General features: G+C 42.4%; 2 protein-coding genes across 2 annotated transcripts in view; one reads left to right on the top strand and one right to left on the bottom strand.

Moving 5' to 3' along the window:
• Positions 1-4,916, top strand: part of flt1 (fms related receptor tyrosine kinase 1) — a 29,038-nt gene extending 24,122 nt beyond the window's left edge. The window contains exons 18-30 of the mRNA XM_079181207.1: positions 399-503; positions 606-719; positions 977-1,092; positions 1,513-1,597; positions 1,690-1,787; positions 1,887-2,009; positions 2,650-2,761; positions 2,907-3,006; positions 3,210-3,315; positions 3,449-3,546; positions 3,753-3,822; positions 3,993-4,084; positions 4,727-4,916. Coding sequence (XP_079037333.1) covers positions 399-503; positions 606-719; positions 977-1,092; positions 1,513-1,597; positions 1,690-1,787; positions 1,887-2,009; positions 2,650-2,761; positions 2,907-3,006; positions 3,210-3,315; positions 3,449-3,546; positions 3,753-3,822; positions 3,993-4,084; positions 4,727-4,895 — 1,388 coding nt within the window. The 3' untranslated portion in view covers positions 4,896-4,916. The remainder of the gene's footprint in view (positions 1-398; positions 504-605; positions 720-976; positions 1,093-1,512; positions 1,598-1,689; positions 1,788-1,886; positions 2,010-2,649; positions 2,762-2,906; positions 3,007-3,209; positions 3,316-3,448; positions 3,547-3,752; positions 3,823-3,992; positions 4,085-4,726) is intronic.
• Positions 4,917-5,967: 1,051 nt separating this feature from the next.
• On the bottom strand, positions 5,968-20,412 carry pan3 (poly(A) specific ribonuclease subunit PAN3). Its single transcript, XM_079181570.1, has 18 exons — positions 19,815-20,412; positions 18,743-18,864; positions 18,380-18,449; positions 18,218-18,288; positions 17,937-18,081; positions 17,526-17,743; positions 16,906-17,010; positions 16,747-16,804; positions 16,167-16,328; positions 15,476-15,592; positions 15,056-15,157; positions 13,619-13,784; positions 13,080-13,167; positions 12,788-12,927; positions 12,290-12,419; positions 10,022-10,086; positions 9,784-9,922; positions 5,968-9,032 (listed from the first exon to the last, which is right to left on the bottom strand). The coding sequence occupies exons 1-18, from the start codon at positions 20,140-20,142 to the stop codon at positions 8,892-8,894; spliced, it is 2,367 nt and encodes a 788-aa protein (XP_079037696.1). The 5' UTR covers positions 20,143-20,412; the 3' UTR covers positions 5,968-8,891.
• Positions 20,413-20,450: the final 38 nt, after the last annotated feature.

Below are 20,450 nucleotides of genomic sequence, written 5' to 3'. Positions count from 1 at the left end.
TGGGATTGTAACGCTAACGAGAGAGCGAAGGAATTTTAGATCACATTACAGATAGAAGGACTTTCTCATAATAATATCATCTTATCAGATTATTATTGGGAGTGACTCTCATTCCATTAATCAGACTTTGTGTCTGTGGTGAGCTAATCAACTCTCCAGCAGGGGGGGGGGGGGGGGGGGTGTAAACTGTGTAGACTGGAACTAATCAGCCCACTAGGGTGGGATTCAGTTAGATGGACTGTTGATGGGGTATCCTCTTATCAGCATCTCACGTCCAGGGTGGATAATAATAGTAATTAATAAAGTAGCTCAATTAGACAAAAAAACACACCTCCCTTCCCCCCCATCAGCCTCACTCACATTCTCTCTCTCTCTCTCTCTCTCTCTCTCTCTCTCAGGGAAACCTCTGGGCCGTGGAGCCTTTGGTAAGGTGATACAGGCAGCTGCGTTTGGTATAGACAACGCCACCAGCTGCAGGACTGTGGCTGTTAAGATGCTCAAAGGTACCAGATTGGGTCTCATGGTATTCTGAGAAAACGAAATCACAAATGCTGTGCAAAAAAAAACCCCATTTATTCCACTCGTTTCTGCCTTTTGTCCACCAGAGGGAGCTACAGCCAGCGAACACAAAGCTCTGATGACGGAACTGAAGATCCTCAACCACATTGGACATCATCTGAATGTTGTCAACCTGCTGGGAGCCTGCACCAAACTGGGAGGTGTGTGTGTGTGTGTGTGTGTTTCCTTGCATGTGTGCTCTTAATATGCATATATATACATGCACAAGTTCATTTTCATGCATATGTAGGTGTACTATAAGCTATGAGTATTTATGTGTATGTTTGTGACCTCATACTTGTCATAGCTATAATATGTGTGTGTGTGTGTGTGTGTGTGTGTGTGTGTGTGTGTGTGTGTGTGTGTGTGTGTGTGTGTGTGTGTGTGTGTGTGTGTGTGTGTTTCTCTGTGTGTGCAGGGCCACTGATGGTCATTGTGGAATACTGTCGCTATGGAAATCTTTCTACCTTCCTGAAGGGGAAGAGAGATGTCTTCGTGCACAAGACGGTGCGTCTACAAACGCATTTAAAGATGGTATCATGATAGCCATGTTTCACACAAAACAGGATGTCCATGGCGTGCAGACAGAGTTCACACATGCCTGTGTGCCCCACACTTCTCCTTGCAGTAGAGAAAAAAGCAACAAATTCGCCCCTTTTTGCTGCACACAATTACAAAATTATACACTCAAAAACTCACTTCTGCAATCGGTTTGAGGCTCAAATATGTTATCAGTTGTCAAGCAGGAAGGCTACTTCCTTAATTTCTTCACAGGTTTAGACATAGCTACAAACTGCAGCCTTTCAAGGTCATTTTCACAGAGCAAAACATGTTCATGAAGTTCTCTCAACAAATTGACCAAAACCACTTTAACAAATGACAAAAGACACAAAACCACAATTTTTATTTTCGTGCAATAATTGAAAACATCTAACTGATTTCTCCCCATCTCAGCCTGCCAGAGGACAGGATGGAGGGCCAGGTTGTGTCACCAGCATGTCTGAGTTTGATGAGAGAGATAAGAAAGAAAATCACCTCAGTAAGCCATGAGCATAGTAAATATTTTCTTATATTCATGCATAATCAAATTGCTTTAACATTACCCTGTGTCCCCTCTCTTTCTTCCTCTAGATCCCAAATCTGCCTCCAACCCTCCCTTATTCCTGGAGGATCTCATCTCCTTCAGCTTCCAGGTGGCGCGAGGAATGGAGTTTCTGGCCTCTCGCAAGGTCTGATACTTGATGTGTTTGTGTGTGTGTGTGTGGATGCAGGTACACTTGTGTATTTCATGTGTGTAATTATTTGTGTTCTCCTTGCTTCTGCGACAGTGTATTCACCGAGACCTGGCAGCCAGGAACATTTTGCTTTCCGACAATAAAGTGGTCAAGATCTGTGACTTCGGCCTGGCCAGAGACATCTACAAAGATCCCGACTACGTCCGCAAGGGAGATGTGAGTACACGTGAGCAGCGTGGTTCCAAAATCCACGGTCAAATTGACCGATGACGTCCTTAGAAACCTCACCACTGAGAGCAAAATGTTGTGTTTCAACATTTTAAGTCTTCAACTAGTTCATTTTTGTAATAGTATTTCATATTTTAGGATTCTTAAGATCAGAAATTTCATAAATAAGTCACATTAGTCCTTAAAATAACTATAAATAGGGTGTGACTATTTTTTTCCTGCATTTTATGTGTACATTTACAAAATAAACTGCTTTTGCAGACACTTTCTTAAAAGACACTCACCATGGGCAAAAGGGCTGTTTTATGTTTTTAAAGTTATTTTTGTAAATGTTTGGTTGTTCAAGGTTGAAACAGGATAACTATACGTAATGTTATTAAGTGGCCATAACTGATACATTAAACCACATTGCAAGTTTTAATACAACTTGGAGGAGTGTGCATCCTTTAACTGCTGTTCCCACAATGAACTTGCTGCTTCTGTTTTGGAAATATTAAGCAACGGACCTAACGTAACATTTTTCCTCAAAAGGATCTGTGGCCAACGGCTTTTCAACCAGCCAAACTTTAACTGTTTCCCCATGAGTGGTCTTTGGTAACTCTGCTCCTGTCGTCTGATTGGCTGACAGGCCCGCCTCCCTCTGAAGTGGATGTCTCCGGAGGCCATCTTTGACAAGGTGTTCACCACGCAGAGTGACGTGTGGTCCTACGGCATTCTGCTGTGGGAGATCTTCTCTTTGGGTAAGAGCCCTCTCACCACGTTTTTTGTTCTAAACATACACAGGGGGTGGACAAAATAACAGAAACACATTGCATACAAAAAGCCCTGTAAGACATACTATGATCTTATGATCTTCCATTTTGGATGTTTGTGTGTGTCCAACAGGAGCTTCTCCATACCCTGGTCTCCACATAGATGAGGAGTTCTGCCACAGACTGAAGGGGGGAACAAGGATGCGAGCACCTGAATACAGCACACCTGAGATGTGGGTGGATACGTTTTCCACACTGTTACCGCTGAAATTAGTACGGGGAGGCAGGGACAGAGTTAATCAAGGTCTAACAAGTAGGGAAGTAGTAAATAGGGGGTGAAATTCAAACCTTTATGTTCCTGATGTGACCCAGGGAGTGATACTGTTAGTGCTTTGATTGAAAATGAAACACTACACCTGTATGTTTGTGTACACAGTTACAGCACGATGCTGGCATGCTGGGAGGCCAGTCCCTCAGATCGACCCACCTTCACTAACCTGGTGGAGACTCTGGGAGACCTGCTGCAAGCGAGGGTTCAGCAGGTCGGACTTCTTATGAATGTTTCTACTTCAGGCTTATGCTTTATTTTTTTTGGTCTATTGAAATGTCTCTTAGCATATGCATAAGTGCAAAAATGTCTTACAAATATCCAGCTTTGTTACCTCTCTTTAACAGGATGGTAAGGATTATATTCCTCTGGGATCGTTCATAACTGGAGACAGTGGTCGCAGTGAGACCTTCAAAGAAAACGTGCTTGCAGTCACAAACCTGAGGTAAAGAAACATAAAAAATATAATAAAAATCAAGTACGGTAGAGAAATAAATACAAGAAAGGGGACAAAATGATAGGTGCGAATGTGAAAGTATTAAGAGCCGTGTGCGATAACTGAAACTTCATTCAGAAACAACAGGAAGCAGGTTGAGAAAGTAGAGAAATTTCCAGATTTCAATGTTTTGAATCTGACTCCAACCTATCCAGTTACATGAGGGGCATGGCCACACTTCAGACGTTTGAGGAACTGCCCTGCAAAGAGCCAGACAGCCCTGATGTAAGAAAACACCTTCGCACTTCTGATTGCATGCACACAAACACACACTCATAGGTGGGATGGGACAAAAATGGAACCTCACTTTGTCGGAATTGATTATTTTCAATGAAAACAGATGAAAATCTGAACGCCCAATCTGAAGCTGCATGTTTGCATCTTCTCTGCTGTAGGATGAGCAGAGTGACAGCGGCATGGTCTTACCATCCGAGGAAATGAAGCGTCTGACGTGGAATAATGGCACCAAGATCAGGAAACTCAGCAGGTGACTTTTATGTGATCTCTGAACTCTTGACTTGCCTCCTACCAAGACATCCTGTCAATCATCGCACAGCAGAAAACACAGTGATGATGCATACATTTATATCTTTTTTTGTTCAATATAAACAATACTTGAGAGACTTTTTTTCAACACGCTATGCTATGAATTTAATCGACATGCTATACTATGACTTTTTCAGACATAGTAAACTAGGAATGGTTACAACATACTATACTTTCAGTTATTGATTTGTTTTCTATATTATCTTCTTAAAATCAAATTCCCATACCGCGGGTCGAAACCGGGACGCATGGGTGAAAACCAGGAATCCTTACCGCTTGACCATCTGGGACACATCCATGACTTTTTTCGACATGCTATACTATAACTTTATTGCGACACGCATGACTTTTTTTGACATACTTTTACCAGGTTTAGTTATGCTTTCTTACATCAATTTATAGTAAATGTAAGTTAAATAGTGTCGCTAATGTAACCGGTTAGAATTCACACGTTCTTCAATTGTTCAGGGAAAATATGTCTTACAGACAAATAATTCAAGAATCAATCAATGTATGAATGCAGTATTTTATCTTAATGCATTTTAAACAAGGTTATAACTCTAAATCTGTATGTTTCTTTAAGGTTCTTTGCCTTCACTAAGTGCCGGGACCAACAGGTGCCTTTCCTGTGCAATAACATCACAGGCCTCTGGGACAACGACCCCGCCATCTTGCCGTGTGATTGGGAGTCTGACGAGGGTGGCTCTCCTCCTCCGGACTACAACTCTGCTTTTCTCTACCCTTCCCTGTAGCAGCTTTATACAGGGTATACTTTTTTTCCTGCTCACAATCTTTAGTCAACTAGAACTTATTCTGCTTTTGCTGTTAGCATCCTCTACCTCATTATATCTGCATGTATTCATCGGCCTCCTTTTTCCTCCTTCAACTCAACTTAAAAGACAATTTCTCTAGATTTAACGCAAAACACTCCTTTGCTTTTCTTAAGTTCACAAAACACTACGATGTTGTACAACAAAGCCTCTACAGTATTAGCAAGTAATGTCTTGCAATACCACACATAACCCCTTCCCAGAGCAGCTAAGTATTACCTGGTTGTACTTATGCAGTTATGCAGAATGTATTTACTGACCTACAACTATTAGAGCGTATTGTATTGGTACCTCATGTGCTGAGCTTTGTTAAGAGGAACACTGCTGTATTAAAATAATGGTTCCTCCTACACAGCTATTATATGCTGGAAAAAAAAGTTATTATCCACTGAATGATAGTATGTTTTAGACTGGATGTATCTATCTGTATTTATTTTAATGCTGCAATCATTTCATTGATTAGTCTGTATCTTACTGTGAAGGCTGATAAACACTTGCTGTAAGTTTCTTTTCACGAAGGTTATAATGTTCAGTTTAACTACCCCAATAGTATCAATGGGGATGGACAAAATATGTGAAACACCACTCAGTAAGACAAACTACAGTCTGCAAAATCAACCAAACATTGATTGTAGGGGCTGCTATATCAGACTGAGTTACATACCTAATAAACTGGCAACTGAGTGTATATTTAATTCTATACTAAAATATTCTTAGATATAGAATAAAGTCAAATCCGTGTGAGTTGACAAAAACGTATGCTGTTTTTTATTATACATTTCTATTTACAAAAAACACTGAATGCATGAGCAACGGTGTTGATTAGGGCTGAAATGATCAAGAGAAAATTATTAGGCAACTATTTTGAAGTTATTTTTCAGGCAAATGGACCAAACGTTCCCTCGTTCCAGCTTCTCAACTGTGAGGATTTGCTCCTCCAGTGACCTACTTATTTACAGGTTTTGGACTGTTTTGGATGGACGAAACAAGACATTTGAAGACAATTTTTAACCCTTTTTCTTCAGAAATATAGACCAAACGATCGCAGCAGATTTATCGTTAATCAAAACAATTTTTAGTTGCAGCCCTACAAAACATAAAACCAAGTGATACATCTCTAGAATATCTGCATCTTATCCACTTGTGTAACTTACCGGGTATGCATCCTGACACAGACACTTGGTGTTAACATGCATTCACATGGTTTTCAGATATAGATTGTATGTTAACTTCTTTGAAATGCAAGCAGACGAGTATATTCAGTTTAAGATGATAAAGCCATCCGACTATATGTGAGCAATGACTACATTTAAACACAAATGTAGATGTTTGTGCAGTCTTGGTGAACTGTAGTCTATTTGCTGGTATTTTCAGTTTTAAAGATAATCATTGAAGAGTGTAATTATAACCCATGTTTTCAAAATCCACCTCATATGCTGTTTTTACATTTTTATAAACATGTTTTAAAGTATTTCATGTAGAGGTTAAAAGCTGTAATGTACCCAATTGCAAAACAAGACGATGTCATGCATGTATCAGTTTTGGTATTCTTTATTAAAATACTGCTGTACACACAAATATTGCAAAATTTGAGACAATGAACACAAGAGGGGCATAAAACATACTAAGATGGTGATTGTAGGTGTGTTGATGCGGAGGAGAAGAAGGTCATCACTAATATCAACCGGTGTGTGTGTGTGTGTGTGTGAGATGATGTGGAAGATAGTGATATGAGAACTGACATTGTGTGGACCGAGTTGGGGAGCATGTGTGTGCATCTCTGTGTGTGTTTTCAGGGTTTTCTAAAGCACCACATTCACCAAATATGTTTGTGTCTGTTCATTTCACTAAAACAGAGGAAGTAGTAAATGATCTAACACAGCCAGCTCTCTGCAGGTTTGTTACCCCCAAGTACAGATCATCCACTTCCATGACAACTTTGAGAAGTTGATGTAAAAGCCAAGACATTGTTGTCGTTTACGCCTTTAACCTTGATTTGTCTCTTATACGACACTGCGCATCATACACGAGACCCTTTTTTTTTTCCCCGACAGTCTTTAGCTTGTGCGCACTCGTCAAAAGCTGCCGAGAACTAGAATAAGGCAGAGGAATCAAGAACAGTAATTATACAGAGCTTGGATTGATCTCTTTATCAGAGCGGAGCCGGTTTGCACCAAATGAATACAGTTAATTTGATTTAAAGAGATTCAAATCATCAACGGAATATGAACCGTACTTAAGGGCAACATGATCTCCTTCACACCGTGACCTCCACAGTGCCACTCACTTCCTAAAAACCTCCACCTGAAGACGTCCCACCCACTCCACTCCACTGTAGCTCATCTATCTGACTGGACAGGGGGCGACCAATGACAGCCAAACACATTCAATCATTGGGCCCCCTCCAGCTGTTAGTCATCCTGAGAGAAATCCAAGCCATCCAAGTGAGTGCAGCAGAGAGCACCACTGTTTTGTCTCCGCCATGTTTGTATTTCATGATATTAAAAGTCAAATAAAACTGCCGTTGTTGCCCTGTTCTCTCCTTTGTCCTCCATCCCTTCCCCTTTCCCTAAACCCCTGCTGGAATTGGTCCACAGAATAATAAAGTTGAATTGAGGCAAAAATAAATTGCCCTCCCAGTTCCCATCATGCATTCCTGCACAATATCCGAGCAAAGAGGAAAAACACAGCTCGAAAAATCACAAAAAGTGTCACTTTGTCTCAAATGTAGAGTGGCCTAGACCCCCTGTTGGGAGGGTGAAGATGGAGATAAAAGCAGAAAGAAGAGGAGAGAGTCAGAGAGGGACAGAAAGGGGACGTTGGAGGCAGGAGGACGGGCGGGGGACAAAATAAGGACATTCCACAAAGAGGCAGCTGTGGCTCCACCTCAACAGAAGCCCCACCCTCGGGCTACAACCAAGTGCTAAGACAGCCAAAACCAAATGAGCCATCCTTGAGCAGTTCATGTCACGAAAGCGTCCGTTAACCAAAGGTGGCCGCTGCGCATATAACAAACACTTGGTAAACGGCATCAGGAGAAGACAGCCCTTCCTCAGTGCTAACAAAAAAAAACACCCAAATCTCAGTCCATGGTAGGCCACCCCCCCCCCCCCCCACCCCATGAGCCTGATGTTCCACATTCTCCTGAACTAAAATGTCCAAAATCCATTTATTTTTCCAGTTTTAGGAACCCTTCTCACCCACCTAAGTGGTTTGTCCTTTCTGAGGGGAAACCAACAGCCAAGGCGAAGGAGGGCTGGCCCATCTCATGAAACAGGTCCCGCTCTAATGAAAGCCTCGAGTGGTGCGCGTCCCGTCTCCCAGTGCGTCAACAATGAAGGGGGGGGTGTGGTCTCCAGCCGGAAGAGAGGCGCAGTCAATAGAAAGCTGGATTTCATTTTTTTTGTCGTTCTTTTGTTTTACCTGCTCTGGTATTTATGTCCGTGTGTGACTTCAGCTCTCTGTACACCCTGTAGGCCACTCACACATATTGATAAAAAGAACAAAAAAGTAACAAAAAAATTAAAATCTTAGTGCATCCTCCTCAGAAAAAATAAACCCCAAATGTAGAAACAAAACAATAAAAGTTCAAAACCTCATGGTTTGTTTCTTGTTTGTTCCCCAAATCTAAAAAAATGTCATCGTACTCGTTCGTCACAGTTTCCGTATTTGTCCTTTTATGTTTGTTTTTCCTGTTTATTTAACGATTTTCAGCTGCGGGGTTTAGGAAAACTAAAAAAAATACACTTTAGAAAAAGCCTTCCTGGTGGACATAGTCAGTGTATGTGACTGAGGTTCACGAAGCCCCGCCCCGCTGCCTTCGCCATGCTGATGTCATCTCCATGAGACTGGTGCTCCGCTGTAGTGCAATAGTGTGCTCCAGGTACAGGCAGTCCCATCCCGGGCCCGATGAGGGCGCTACAGAGAGCCGGAGGCTGCGCCCTGCAGCTCCTGGAAGGTACTGTCGAAGCAACGCTTCAGGTCCGAGTAGGTCACGACCAGGACGCTCTTCTCATCCCGCGACACCAGGCTGATCTTCTCAGGAACGCCAGCGTCCAGCTGTGTCAACACAGGAGGAACGTTTAGGTATCGATTCAACATTGTTAAGGATATAAATAAAGCTGCAACCATTAGTTGATGAACCGATACGTTTTTTTTAATGTGATAGTAACCTCATTTTAAAAATTTAGTTTTAGGAAAACAGTATTTTTCAGTATTTTCTGACATTCTTACACCAAACAATACATTATCAGATGAATCAACGATGAGAAAAAATTGTTAGTCGAAGCCCTAATTTCAAGCAAGTAAGTGGAGGAGAGTAAGATGAACTACAGTTTACCCCGACGGTCTGATAAATCTGAGATTAGTATCATAGATTGATTAGTGAGTGTGGAGCTATGTTAAGACTTGTGAAGTACAAAAGGTCACAACATTAACCAGCTACAGTTAAAGAGGAACAGAAGTAAGAAAAGAACGACTTCTGATAAATCTACAACAAAGTTAAGATGGTGATCTTACTCTGGAGATTTTTTTAGGGCTATAAAATAGTCAAATGATCTGACAAACAAATTAAAAAATGTCCGCTGCTCCTACTTATCACCAGCTGCTAACCAAATACCAAATACCACTGATCGAGGTAGGCCTATAATAGACGTACTTTTACTCTCTCGGTTCTGCAATTGGCACATGCATGCGTCTTTTAAGTCAGTTCATGTGTTAGATGCGTGACACATTAAACAACAGTTCATTAAAATGGATAAAATGATCAAATGTTTGCATTAAAGAAGAGAAGAGAAGAAAGCTCCCTGACTTTGTTGAGGCAGGAGACAATGTGGCTGAGGTCGATCCAGGGCGTCCCAGCTTCCGTCACCTGGTGAAACAGGTGATCCCGGAAAAGCTTCAACAGGTAGCGGTCGCCCGTCTCCGACCATGACGGGTCTTTCTGAAACCTGAGTCACACACACACACACAACACAACACAAGGTCACAGAGTAGTAACGCAACACAAATCGCACACGCAGGTGGATCTTTACACCAGTATTACTTACTCTGGCCGCTCGTTGATGGTGCCCAGTTTGGCCAGCAGGCGGAAGAGACGGCCGTTTTGCACCTCCTGCAAAAAAAAAAAAAATTAATATTCACCAAACTTGTTTTGGTGGGTTAGTCGGGAGGAGAAGGTCGGCAGGAAACGAGAGGAGGGAATGTCGAGGTACAAGTTGTATTACAAGACAGTACGGGTTGGGGCTAGCTGTTAGCATGCTAACTTCAGTAGATATCTCCGCAACACAATACATGCATGTCTCTGACGTAACGTCAACACTCTAACCTCTTCACATTCATTTTACACATTGAGCCATTTATGTGTTAATGAATGAACAACCCTTTCTAATGGTAATAAGGGAAGAAACATTGTTAATGTCAATTCCTCCTTAAAATGGACCTTTAAAATAAGATAACTCATCCCTGCAGGGAACTATGTCAGAAACTGAAACCTCTGTTGCTAGACTTTCTGTCCATACATGGTGCTGGAACCTCGCCAGAGCCAGAAGACACTTCCTCCTTACTAAAAGTCAACCAGAAGAAGCTGCATTTTCTTCTAAACGCATCTATTCTTGTGCGCAGTTTCTTCTAATTATCACTTAAACGAAGTCCGAGACAGCGATCTCCAGCTCCAACATCACGGATGAATTCAAAGAGCTCCTAAACATCTCAACCAATGAAGACTGTTACGTCAGCTGACTCATTTGAATGTTAAGTGGGCGAGCTGCTGCAATATTGTAAAATGAGCACCCACAGATGATTACTGGCTGTTTGTGACACCACATCAGATTATTGTCAACAAGTTGTAGCTCACCGTTCACCTCTGCAGATATAATTTACTCCTGCCTCTCCTTTCTCTCCTCCTCTCTCTCTGTGTCTCACCCTGTCAATTTGTTTCTGCACTGTTGGGCAAAGTGAAAGTTATTGAAAGCCAATTAACCGATCGTGGAACACCAGTTGCTCTTGAATTACTTGCGTGGAAACAAAGTTTGCAAACATTGGATTTCTAATGAAAATGTTAGATCACCTTGATTTTTAGGACAGATGGCGTCTGCACCTTAAGTCCCTCCCTCATTGTCTACAACACTTGGGAGTTTTTTGCATTGCAAAACAACTTGAAATGATGTGCATCTCAATCTATTTCATGTTTTTACATTTCAGAGTAGAGTTAATGTTAAATTGAGTTATAATATGCACAAAAATGATCATTTTCAGTCAAAAAGTAGTGTAGATGATGGTTACATTAGCGGTCTATGGTCAAAAACATGACTTCAAGTTTCTGCTCATTGATCTGATCACTTCACATGAGACATGAAGACAAGAGTTGACTGAAAAGTGTGCAGATTCTATTTATTTAAGTCTCGCTTACCAGCAGGAATAGATTAGTGCGTCGACTCTTCTGCTCTATCTAAGCTGAAAGGGATTCCTAAATTGAAGTCCGTGCTCTACTTGAAGCATCTCGCATAATGTATATTTTTTTTTACGTGCATAATGACGACAACTTTGCATGCTGTGCAGAACAAAGTGTTCTTGCTCAAATCTATTTGCTTGAAATAGTCAAAAGTGAAAAACCTACAACCTATATATAATTTAAACCTAAAAATGAAAACAATAGCAGATGGTGTTGCATTTTTGAAACCCTGCTGCATAGTACGGAGCAGTTATACTCAGGATTGATAAGAGATAAAACAAACTCTTTGTGTTCTTCTTGATCTTAGTGCAGAAACGCTTAAACACGTCAGCACAGATATCAGCAGATCACAAGCAGGTTTGGCCAGAAAATGAACTCTATTTTCTTTACTGCAGACTGGTTCTAATCGTCAGCTGTTCTCTGAACTTTTGTTGCCGACACCTTGTGAGACCCGATCGAACAAAAGGCAGAAATCTTTTAGGCGTAAAAACACCAACACGAATAATTAAATTGTTAGGTGGATGTGTACAGTGTCAGGGTGTAAAAAGGAAGTTGGGGCTTGAGCGAGAAGAAAGACGAGGGTCGGTCGGTTCACACATTCACACTAACACAGGGAGACTAAATTCAAGGCGAGACTGCGGAGCCTACAATATACCATACAACTTCCTGTGTGCACACAACTTCCCTCCTAGCTCACTAAACCAATGGCCTATTTCCGGCCACCACCCGAGAATATCACCCTGACGAGAACACAACTAAAGCAAGCGTTCTCATGCAGGCTTTCTGCTCTGTGCCTTCTGCGACACAAACTCTCCCTTTGTGTTTTTTTTTTTTAACAGAAATGCAGTGCCCTTCCCATCCATACCTTAGCCAGATCCTCCTCAATGACATCGTTCCTCATCTGCGATGCATCCAGTTGTGTGTAGAATCGAGCTCCAATCATCGGCATAATGTCATTGACGCTGCGCATGCGAGATTGTTCAGTCAGCAGATACCTGCACAAAGACATCCGGTTACAGGTGAGTTGGAAAAGGCGGATACCAACCCAGAGAGAACATTTATGGGACAACACTCAAGTCTTAAAGCAGCCTTTTTATGGGTATTCAATTGCTGCTCTACTCATGTACAAAAGGCGATAATGTAAACACTTAAAACTTGACAGACTTTAGATTGGCCCGTTTCAGACTCATGTTAATAGGCTGACTATAGACCTAAAACCGTCTCAAACATATACGATGGCAGCAAAGGTTACTGGCTAACCAGATCCCAGCTTTGTCCGATTTGTTGCACCTGAACAATATATTTTTGGGGATTCTTTGATTATAATTCAATTTTGAGGGTTCAAGGATAACAACTTTCTTACAGAATGAGGTTCTTGAGGTCTGAAGAGTAGTTGATGGACACCAGCTCCATGGCCTTCTGCAGGTTCTCCCTTTGAATACCAGCCAATGAGTTACATGCCAGCGCCAGCACCACCTTGCCCAGCGACACTAGGTCTGCTTGCTACAAAACGAAAACACACACACATCACAGAAATACACATGTGAATGATAAAGTCCCATTTTGAAAAGTGCTGAAATTAAGTGGATGAGATACAGCACTTCTTTTATGTATATTCATGTGTAAGTGACCACAAACTACATCATAAAAAGTACCTGGTACTGTGGCATTAGGGCAAGATGATTGGTCTGACTGCTGTCAAAGGTTAAGACATCAAACACCCCAACACAGTTCACCCGTAACCTGCAGAGACAAGAGACCATTATCATCAATAGTTTATGTGCATGTCTGAGTGTATCGAGTGTGCACAACCGCAAGGTTGTGAAAAGGGAAGCGTCAACTGAAAATACACTTCTGCTTTTAATCTATTTACAGTAAAGATTGAAATGTGTGGTGTTCTGTACACCATTGATGACTAAAAGAGGCAGGCTCTAATAAGTTATATTCAATGCATTTTGTTTAGCCCAAAATCACAAATTTGCCTCAGGGGGCTTTACAATCTTTACACATGCAACGTCCTCTGTCCCGGGACCCTCACATCGGTACAGGACAAACTCCCCCAAAAACACCTTTAACAGGGAGGGGAAAATGAAGAAACCTTAGGGAGAGCAACAGAGGGATCGCTCTCCCAGGAGGGGATGGACATATTCATCTACCCATGCTGAATGATGGGGTCTTGATATGTGCCGTGTACCTGGTCTTGCCAGTGATAAGAATCTTGCTGGGGTCCATGACACGGCAGGCCAGGCCGGCGGTGTGGATGGTGCGCAGGGCCGAGCTGAGCTGGACAATGTAGGCCCAGATCAGAGACTCGGGGAGCAGGCCTGCATGCTGCCGTGGCGGGGGAGGTTCATGTTGCCCTGCACATAAGAGACGTGCTTTATCACACAAATGCAGCCTGCCGGGTTAGAGAGTACTCGTGAAGTAAACCTCAAACTGTCATCAACTTCCTTGGCGTTCATATCTGCAGGATAAACTCGCAGTTGTGATGTCAGTAAGACGCGTCATTTTCCATCAATCTGACCTAATTTGCCGAACCTAACTCATAACTAACCTAATCTTCTGATTAATCTCTAGAACATTATAAACAAGAACAACCCCCATCGTATATTTATTAACGTCCAAGGTGACGTCTTTTAATTGCTTCCTTTGTCTGAACAACAGTCCAAAAACCCAAAGATATTCAGTTAACAATTATATCAAACTAAAATCCTCACAATGGCGGATCTGGATCTCAAGGCTGTTCGACATTATTGCTTAAAGAATTACAAACGATTATCAAAATAATTGCTGTTTCACGTTTTGTCAATTGGTCTTCAGCTCTAATATGAGCAAAAAAAAAAAGGAGGAAATTCAACTCACTGTTCCCAGAAATCAAGTTTACCTTCGGTTCTGTGTCTTGCATATAATATTTTGTAACTCTTACCACAAACTTAAGGTTGGGTATTTGGGTAATGTTACTCTGGTGTTGTGTGTCGAGTGTAAGGGCGTGTACTGTAAAACAAACCATAATTTCACACCAACGCTGAGATGGACAAAATGTGTTTCCCGTAAGGCTGTTCAAGAAAGAAATGAATTTGCACTTCATGATGCAGTTCTTCTGAGGTATTTCTGAGTATGTCCCCCTGTGCAATACTGTACAATATACAGTGTTTTGATGCAGACTAGACAAAGACCAGGATCTAAATGGTTTTGCTTCCTCTGTCCTACCTGACAGCATCTGCCCTAGGATCAGTTTCAGCCACAGTTTCCTTCAAGTCCCCATGTCTCAATCGCACAGACACACACATGCTAACTGTCAAACTAGGAAACGTCACAAACTCCAAACAATTGAAGCCTCAAAACATCCACAAGTGTAGCTTAAGGCCTTTAAACTTAAGGGGAAATGTGTCTTTATTTTTAAGTGTTGTTTTGTGTATACCGCGAAACCCTCAAACACCGGATGTGAGCACAACTGCAGGCACAGCAAACCTTAAAAACACACACGCAAAAATAAACTATAGTTGATGACCTCATTAGCGGCCAAGTAAACAAACTCAAAATGTTTGAAGCAGAGGGGTGAAGATGGGCGTCTGAGGTGATGCTGGCTCCTTTTCATTGTGACGGTGGAAGGGTGGGAAGACCAACTCACCCCACTTCCTCTTGGTAAAGTAGGAATCTGCTGCTGGGTCATTGAAGTGTCTGCTGAACATGGTTTCTGCACCCGCATGGAAGTCATAGGAGAACACCAACGCTAGGACAAACGGGAGACACACAGGAAAGATTTAGTGCTAAAAGGCTAATTATTGCCACTTTGTTCCGGCTCTACAGATTCACCGATTGATCGGCCGCTGATTGAAAACGACCACTTATTATATTTTGATTTATTTCCATACATGCTGCACAGAGTCATCCTAGTGACCGGCTAGTCTGCCGACAGCACAAGCTCTCTGCTATAAAATTGTGGAGCGTGTAGGTCTGGGTTATGTAAAACATTGTGATATCCAGAAGACACAAAAATGGAGTAAAACGTCCTGTACATAAAAGATGGTTATACACAAAACACACTCACAGTGGTCTCCAAAGGCCTTCGTGGTGAAGACCTCCCTCAGTGTTACAGAGTTTGAGTGCTGAATTTTCTTCCACATGTCCACCAGCATCATACACTTGGTGTTAACAAGGCGGAAACCTGTAAACATTTTAAAAAGATACACGGCACACAAAATAGGCAATTAGAAATATAAATATATGTTACTCCATCACAACACCCTGGGCCACCTTTGAATAGGACAACAGCCACAACACGTGCATTTCATGTTTATTCTAATGTATTCTAATGTCCTGCACTGCTCATCATAATCAAAATGACAAATAAAAACAAACTTCATGAGAGCTCTTATTTGTTCAACGGCAATGAATTATTTTCTCTGTTAAAGGGGGAAAAAAGTGTTGATTTCTCCTTAATAGCAGGAAACATACAGGCTTATTTTTACCCATCATTTTGGTTGGAAAGGGTTATTTAAGACAGATTACTTCACTTGAATCACTAAATCTCCCTTTAAAAATAATAAGATTTCTGAAATGTTTTGGTATGCTTTGGAAGCAAATCGTTTTCTCTTGCAGCTAGTTGCTTTTTTAGTGAGTAAATAAGAACATTAAGAGTCAATACACCATTACATACTTCCTGACATTGGCTATTTTGGTTGTGTGACATATGTGTTATGCTACTTTGGAAGACAATCTGACACCAACATATGTATTACCGTGTATCCTCCTCAGGCAGTAAGGCAGGTCATCCTTGCTGTTGACCGCCTTGTAGCAGGAGGTGATGTAGCTGAAGTTGCTGGTCTTCTGCATGCGGTTTGGTGGGGGGAGGGCCTCAAGCGGGAAGAGGCTGTGGTAGCTGTCCACCTCAGACGGTACATCTACCAAAGACAGACGTAGTTTCAGAAGAAGAAAAAAAACATATAACATGAAGTAAGTTCTAGGTCACAGCCAAAATGAAGAATTATTTGTTTTGACCAATACTAAATCAGCACTAGATTATACCATAATGTAATTTCACAATTTCCGCCCATTGTTGTACGACTGGCAAATGACAAAAAAAAAAACCTGACGCAAAAACATATTTCAACACCGTTCCACACTCGCATGAGGAAATCAACTCCACATTTGTTTGAGTAAGCAATGCAGATTTGTTTACTTGTGAGCCAACAATAGCATCACAATTGTCTTTTGGTCAATACAAAGCACACTTTTTGTGAAAGGCACAAATGATTTGTGCAGGAGAAATGATTGTATCAACGACAACCCTTTGTTGTGACAACAATGCAGACCCTGTACCTGTGTTCTCTGAGTGGTCAATCTGGGCCATGGTTATCAGATGTCTGTTTATCAACTCCTGGAAGACAAATAAGAGGGCATCACATCAGACATTACCTCTGGAGATGAAGAAGAGGTAAATATTTACTGAAAAAGGGGAAGTGGGCGAGTGGAAAATACCTGTCGGAGTTCATCTGCCATGAAGAAGGACGGCGCGTTCGCTTTTGGCTGCATGTAAGCCACATGGGGCGCAGTGGGGGGATAGATATGGTATGTAGGAAACACCTGCGATGAAACCAGAAAAACACAGCTTCCTATTTATTGAGAAATGAAAACCAGTGTGATCAGATACGGAATTTTTTTTAAAACTATTAGATCATAGCTACGCAAATGAATACGATGGAACGAAACTCTTATCAGGATTTTAATGACGTGTTGAGAAGGCAACAAAATGCCATCTGAAGTCAAATTATACACCATAGTTGGCCACAATGAGTGTGGTTTTTAAGTATGTGCAGTGGCGGCACAACAACAAAAAAGGGGGGCAGCTCACAGACTGAAGTGTAGGGTCGTGTGCAGGAATTTGCGGGTCAACGCTCTTGCTTCTCAAAAGAACCTCAGATCCAATAATGGATTAAATGCAGACAGATTTAAATGCAGTTTCCTTGTTTACAATCCAGTTCTACAAATGTCATCTGCATCTTTGCGTTTGGTTAGGAATTCAAAAGTATTCTAGTCTATTCCCAGCTTTAGTATTTCCTAACTAAAATACAGAGGAGCACACTACGTGCAGCACATACCATCCCAGCCATTGGTGCCGGGGTGTTGTCAGTGTAGAAGTAGGTGGTCCCCCCTACAGTTTCTTTCTGGATCATGTGAGGACCCTGGTCAGCTGCAGTCGTGGGCCCCATGTAGTTGGCAGGGTTTGGGGTGTGACTGCGCCGACGTGGAGCAGGCGAGGTGTGCGGTGTAATTTTTGGGGAGTGGAGAGGAGAAGATCCCGCAGAAAGAGACATACCTGCAATTGGAGACAGAGAGAGTCTGCTTTTGTTTCAACGGTAGCACATGTGGTGCTGCACACAAGAGGGAATTCCCAAACTTGCTGAACTTCAGAGCTAAAGAAAGAAAACAAAACTGAGTCATGTAGAAAGTGTAGCAAAGCAGATATAATGAGGCGGTTTCTCGGTCGTTGATGCTGCACAAACCCTCACCAGGAGCCAGCGCAGCAGCTGTAGAGCTGCTGAGGCCAGGATGTGGGAAGAGAGGCGAGGGGAAGGCCTGGACAGGGGACTGAACCATGGTGGGCATACGTGGAGCTCCCTTAGGGATGAACTCACTTGCCGCCGGGTTAGGAGTCTGGTGGCACAAGAAAAGTTTACATTAAATCTACCACACCTGGTGGAGGCAATAACAATCAGGACGGCAAACTTATCCCAGTTAAGTCTCAACTACATGCTCATAAAAAAAGAACAGTAGATGCTTGTGTGCTCACCTTTCTCCTTTGGGAAATACTAAGAGCACCAAAATCACTGAACAGTGAAGATGTCGGAGAGTTCACTGGATCTGTGGAGACCAAAGAGTGTAACAGTTGAGCAGTGGTTCAACATTCAATGGATGAGTACTGCACACGGCTCCGCTGAGCACTGAGTCTTACCAAGAGTGCTGTGGCTGAAGTTCTTGGCACCATCGTTGAGGCTGGGAGAGCTGCTGCTGGTGGTCATTCGCTAAAGAGAACAGAAGTGTTACAGAAGACACTCTAATGTGCATAACTGTTTATCACCAAGTTAGCAGCAAATATTATTCTGTTATGATAAAAATGTGTGAATTCAAATTAAACATTTAAACTAACTATATAATAAATAAAATACAAGCAAAACATTTCAACAACTATTGTAGTGCCTCAGTTTACGTGAGGACCTACAACAGCAATGTGACCACAATGATATGAATTTTCTCCGCAGTTTCTGTCTCGCTGTATGTTCACACAGACTTGAATCTACAGCTTCCCCCTTTCTACCTGCATCATTGAGTATTTAGTCTCTGCTGGGCTTCCAAACCCATTGACCCCAATAAAGCTGCTGCTGAAGTAAGAGTTGGTGAGATTGGCATCACTCAGGGTGGCACCTTCCATCCCTGGGACTGTGGATGACAGAAACCAAAGTTTAGCAAAAACGAATGACAGAAGGATTAATATAACTATAAGAGTCATAATTCTATAACCAGGAAGTTAATTATACACGTGCATGTCAGTACTACTGCATGCTCGTTAAGTCACAAACACAGAGCTAATTTAAAAGCATGTACACAGTTCTGCAACTAACATTACAGTGTGAGCCACAAGTCAAGTCTACCACAGGGCGATATAACTGAGCATCATGTAATACACGTTTCCCCAAAAAATGTGCGTTACTGGTTTCAGTGGTTCCAGGTTAAAGAGAACGTGATTAGCTTTTGAAGTTGCATGTGGATTTTAGTTTGTTTACGTTGGGAAACACAATGCTAAACCAATGCCCCGTGAAAAGCTAGCGTGGCTACGCTAATGTTAGCAAACAGCAAACTAAAACTACATTTAACAGTCACACTACAGTTCACTTAAAACATGCAACAGGGCGTAAACTAACGGCGCTAGTACTACAATTGATACAGCCTATTAGAAGGCAAAACCACACGCATTGAAGTTATTGAAGCGGTAGATTTGAAGCTAGTTAAGCTAACGCTAGCTAGCTAATAGCTACACTAGCTGTCCCGGAGTTTTTCCCACTCACAGCTGTCATACAAAAACACAGGCCTCCTCCGTGCGAGCTGCAACAGCATGGCTAATATTACACGTTGTCACAAATCATAACGTACAACATTACCACCGGAAAAAACGTTATTCACAAGATCGCTAACGAGCACAATGTGTGCTAGCTGCACACTGAAGGCGTTGCATCATGTTTGGCAGGTGAATGTAACCCACGTTGTTTTGGGGAGACGAGGCCTCAATGAATCCCCGAGCTAGATTTTAACAAAGCCCAACAAGGCCCAAAAGTAAAGTCAGAGTCAGTCACCCCGTGTGAGGCCTCGTCTTTGCTGTAATTGTTACTCACTTGTTAACAGCTGCCCCTCGAGAGATGCGCCTGCAGGACCCAATGTTTCACTTTTCTTGGACACACCGGTCCCCGGACAGGCCGCCGCGGAGCCGCCTAGAGAATACACCGCGGGAGTCCCGCCACCTGCAGCCATCGACAACGGGACGGGGCTACCGCCACCGTGTAGTGGTAAACCTGCCATGGACGGATCTTCGTGCAGGAACTGACACTCTTCTCCATAAAAACAGGTTTTGTCTTTAGCGTAATATCGGCAGAACTTCACCTTGACATTGGGTATTCCGGCACCCCCAAGCGGAGCAGCTGAGGCTGGGAGTCCACTGTTCATGGCACCGCTGCTGCCGCCACCGCTGCTGCCGGAAGACACTCAAACATAGAGAGACGCAGATAGCTAGCGAGCTAGCCTGCTAGCCTGCAAACAGTTTCCCCTTAAAGGAGCGGATTAATATCACTTCGGCTGGTGAAGAACACTCAAAACCCTGCAGTACTCACATTATAAGGCTAAGATGCATTTGGTTTTAGAAAATATCTTTGCATGCGTGGAATCCTGGTCGTCGTTGTTGTCGCTATCCATGCAGCTGCCTTCTTCGGAAAGTAGCCTGTTGTTGTTTTTTTTGCTCGCAGCCAGGCTGCTCT

Source organism: Pholis gunnellus (assembly GCF_910591455.1).
Source record: "Pholis gunnellus genome assembly, chromosome: 20".
NCBI classification, from domain to species: Eukaryota; Metazoa; Chordata; class Actinopteri; order Perciformes; family Pholidae; genus Pholis; species Pholis gunnellus.
This window is presented reverse-complemented; position numbering and strand designations above follow the sequence as displayed.